Raw genomic sequence first — 1,114 nt, 5'->3', positions numbered from 1 at the left:
GACAGCAACTCTCCTGATTTTCTACACTTCCGGGTATCCAATTGGTGACACCAGACTTGGTCAAGGCAACACGCTATGAAATGTCATCTCTATTAGTAGTTTTATCAATCCTATTTTCTTACTATTTGGCATCTAAACACTTCCACTAATATTTAATTGGGTTGTATAGCAGCGGCTGTGACTGGAATAAAAATGTAATGCAACAGCCTTAACTATAGAAAGACTAAAAATATATACAGCACTTAGCCAACACCTGATTAAGGAGGGCTTTGCTTTTTGTTGCAGAAATGGACAATGTTGTTGAGTGTCACTTCTTAATCTGGGGACTTGTAGCCTTTTTGACTCTGGCTCTGGTTGTCTCAGTCATCCTAAATGTTTCATTCTTCATGAAAAAGAAGCAGAAAGGTAAGCAATAGTGTGTGCATCAGTTCCATTGCATGTCAGAGATACTATAAGCACATTTATTATTTTTGGCCAAATATTACACTTTGCATCTTATAAAAGGCATCTTTAAAGAACAGACTGAAGTAAAAATGATTGCTTAATATGTGAGGTACGATGTCATCTCATAGGTGATGCTCTATGGTAGGACAACAACAACAAAAAATCAAATAAATGTCAGCATGATTTAATAGTAAAGAAAAAAAATCTCGCCCCTCGCAAATGTTCTCATGACTGTATATTCTAATTTCATCCACATTTAATTATTTAATTGGAAATACAACTCCTGTCTGAAAAAGTAAATTTTACTAAATAACGGGCACTCCATTACAGCATCCTAAGTAGCTATCAAGCCATTCTGTTGCTAATCCGAAAAGGACAATAAAGCTTCCTCAATAAATGAAAATACAGTATCCCTTTTCATTTAAAGGTGTGATTTTCTCTCTTTTTGGTTTTTTACTAAAATAATTATACCCATACAAACCTTGTCATGGATGCAGTTGCACAAAGGGCATTTCACATGTATAGTTTTTGCCCCTATCCATACAGCTATGCTGGCATGCATACCTTTATGCTGGTATTCATAGATTTCATAGATTTCATAGACATTAGGGCTGGAAGGGACCTCGGGAGATCATCGAGTCCAGCCCCCTGCCCAAAGGGCAGGAAGTCA

The 1,114-nt window shown here is 36.7% G+C and overlaps 1 protein-coding gene across 1 annotated transcript in view; it reads left to right on the top strand.

Moving 5' to 3' along the window:
• Positions 1–287: 287 nt before the first annotated feature.
• Positions 288–1,114, top strand: part of LOC109305611 (T-cell receptor-associated transmembrane adapter 1) — an 8,273-nt gene continuing 7,446 nt past the window's right edge. Inside the window, exon 1 of the mRNA XM_019528604.1 lies at positions 288–405. Coding sequence (XP_019384149.1) covers positions 288–405 — 118 coding nt within the window. The remainder of the gene's footprint in view (positions 406–1,114) is intronic.

The sequence above is a fragment of the Crocodylus porosus genome, unplaced genomic scaffold (genome assembly GCF_001723895.1).
Source record: "Crocodylus porosus isolate Cpor-Errol unplaced genomic scaffold, CroPor_comp1, whole genome shotgun sequence".
Classification (NCBI taxonomy): domain Eukaryota; kingdom Metazoa; phylum Chordata; order Crocodylia; family Crocodylidae; genus Crocodylus; species Crocodylus porosus.
Note: the sequence above shows the minus strand (reverse complement) of the source record. Positions and strands in the feature narration are given on the sequence as shown.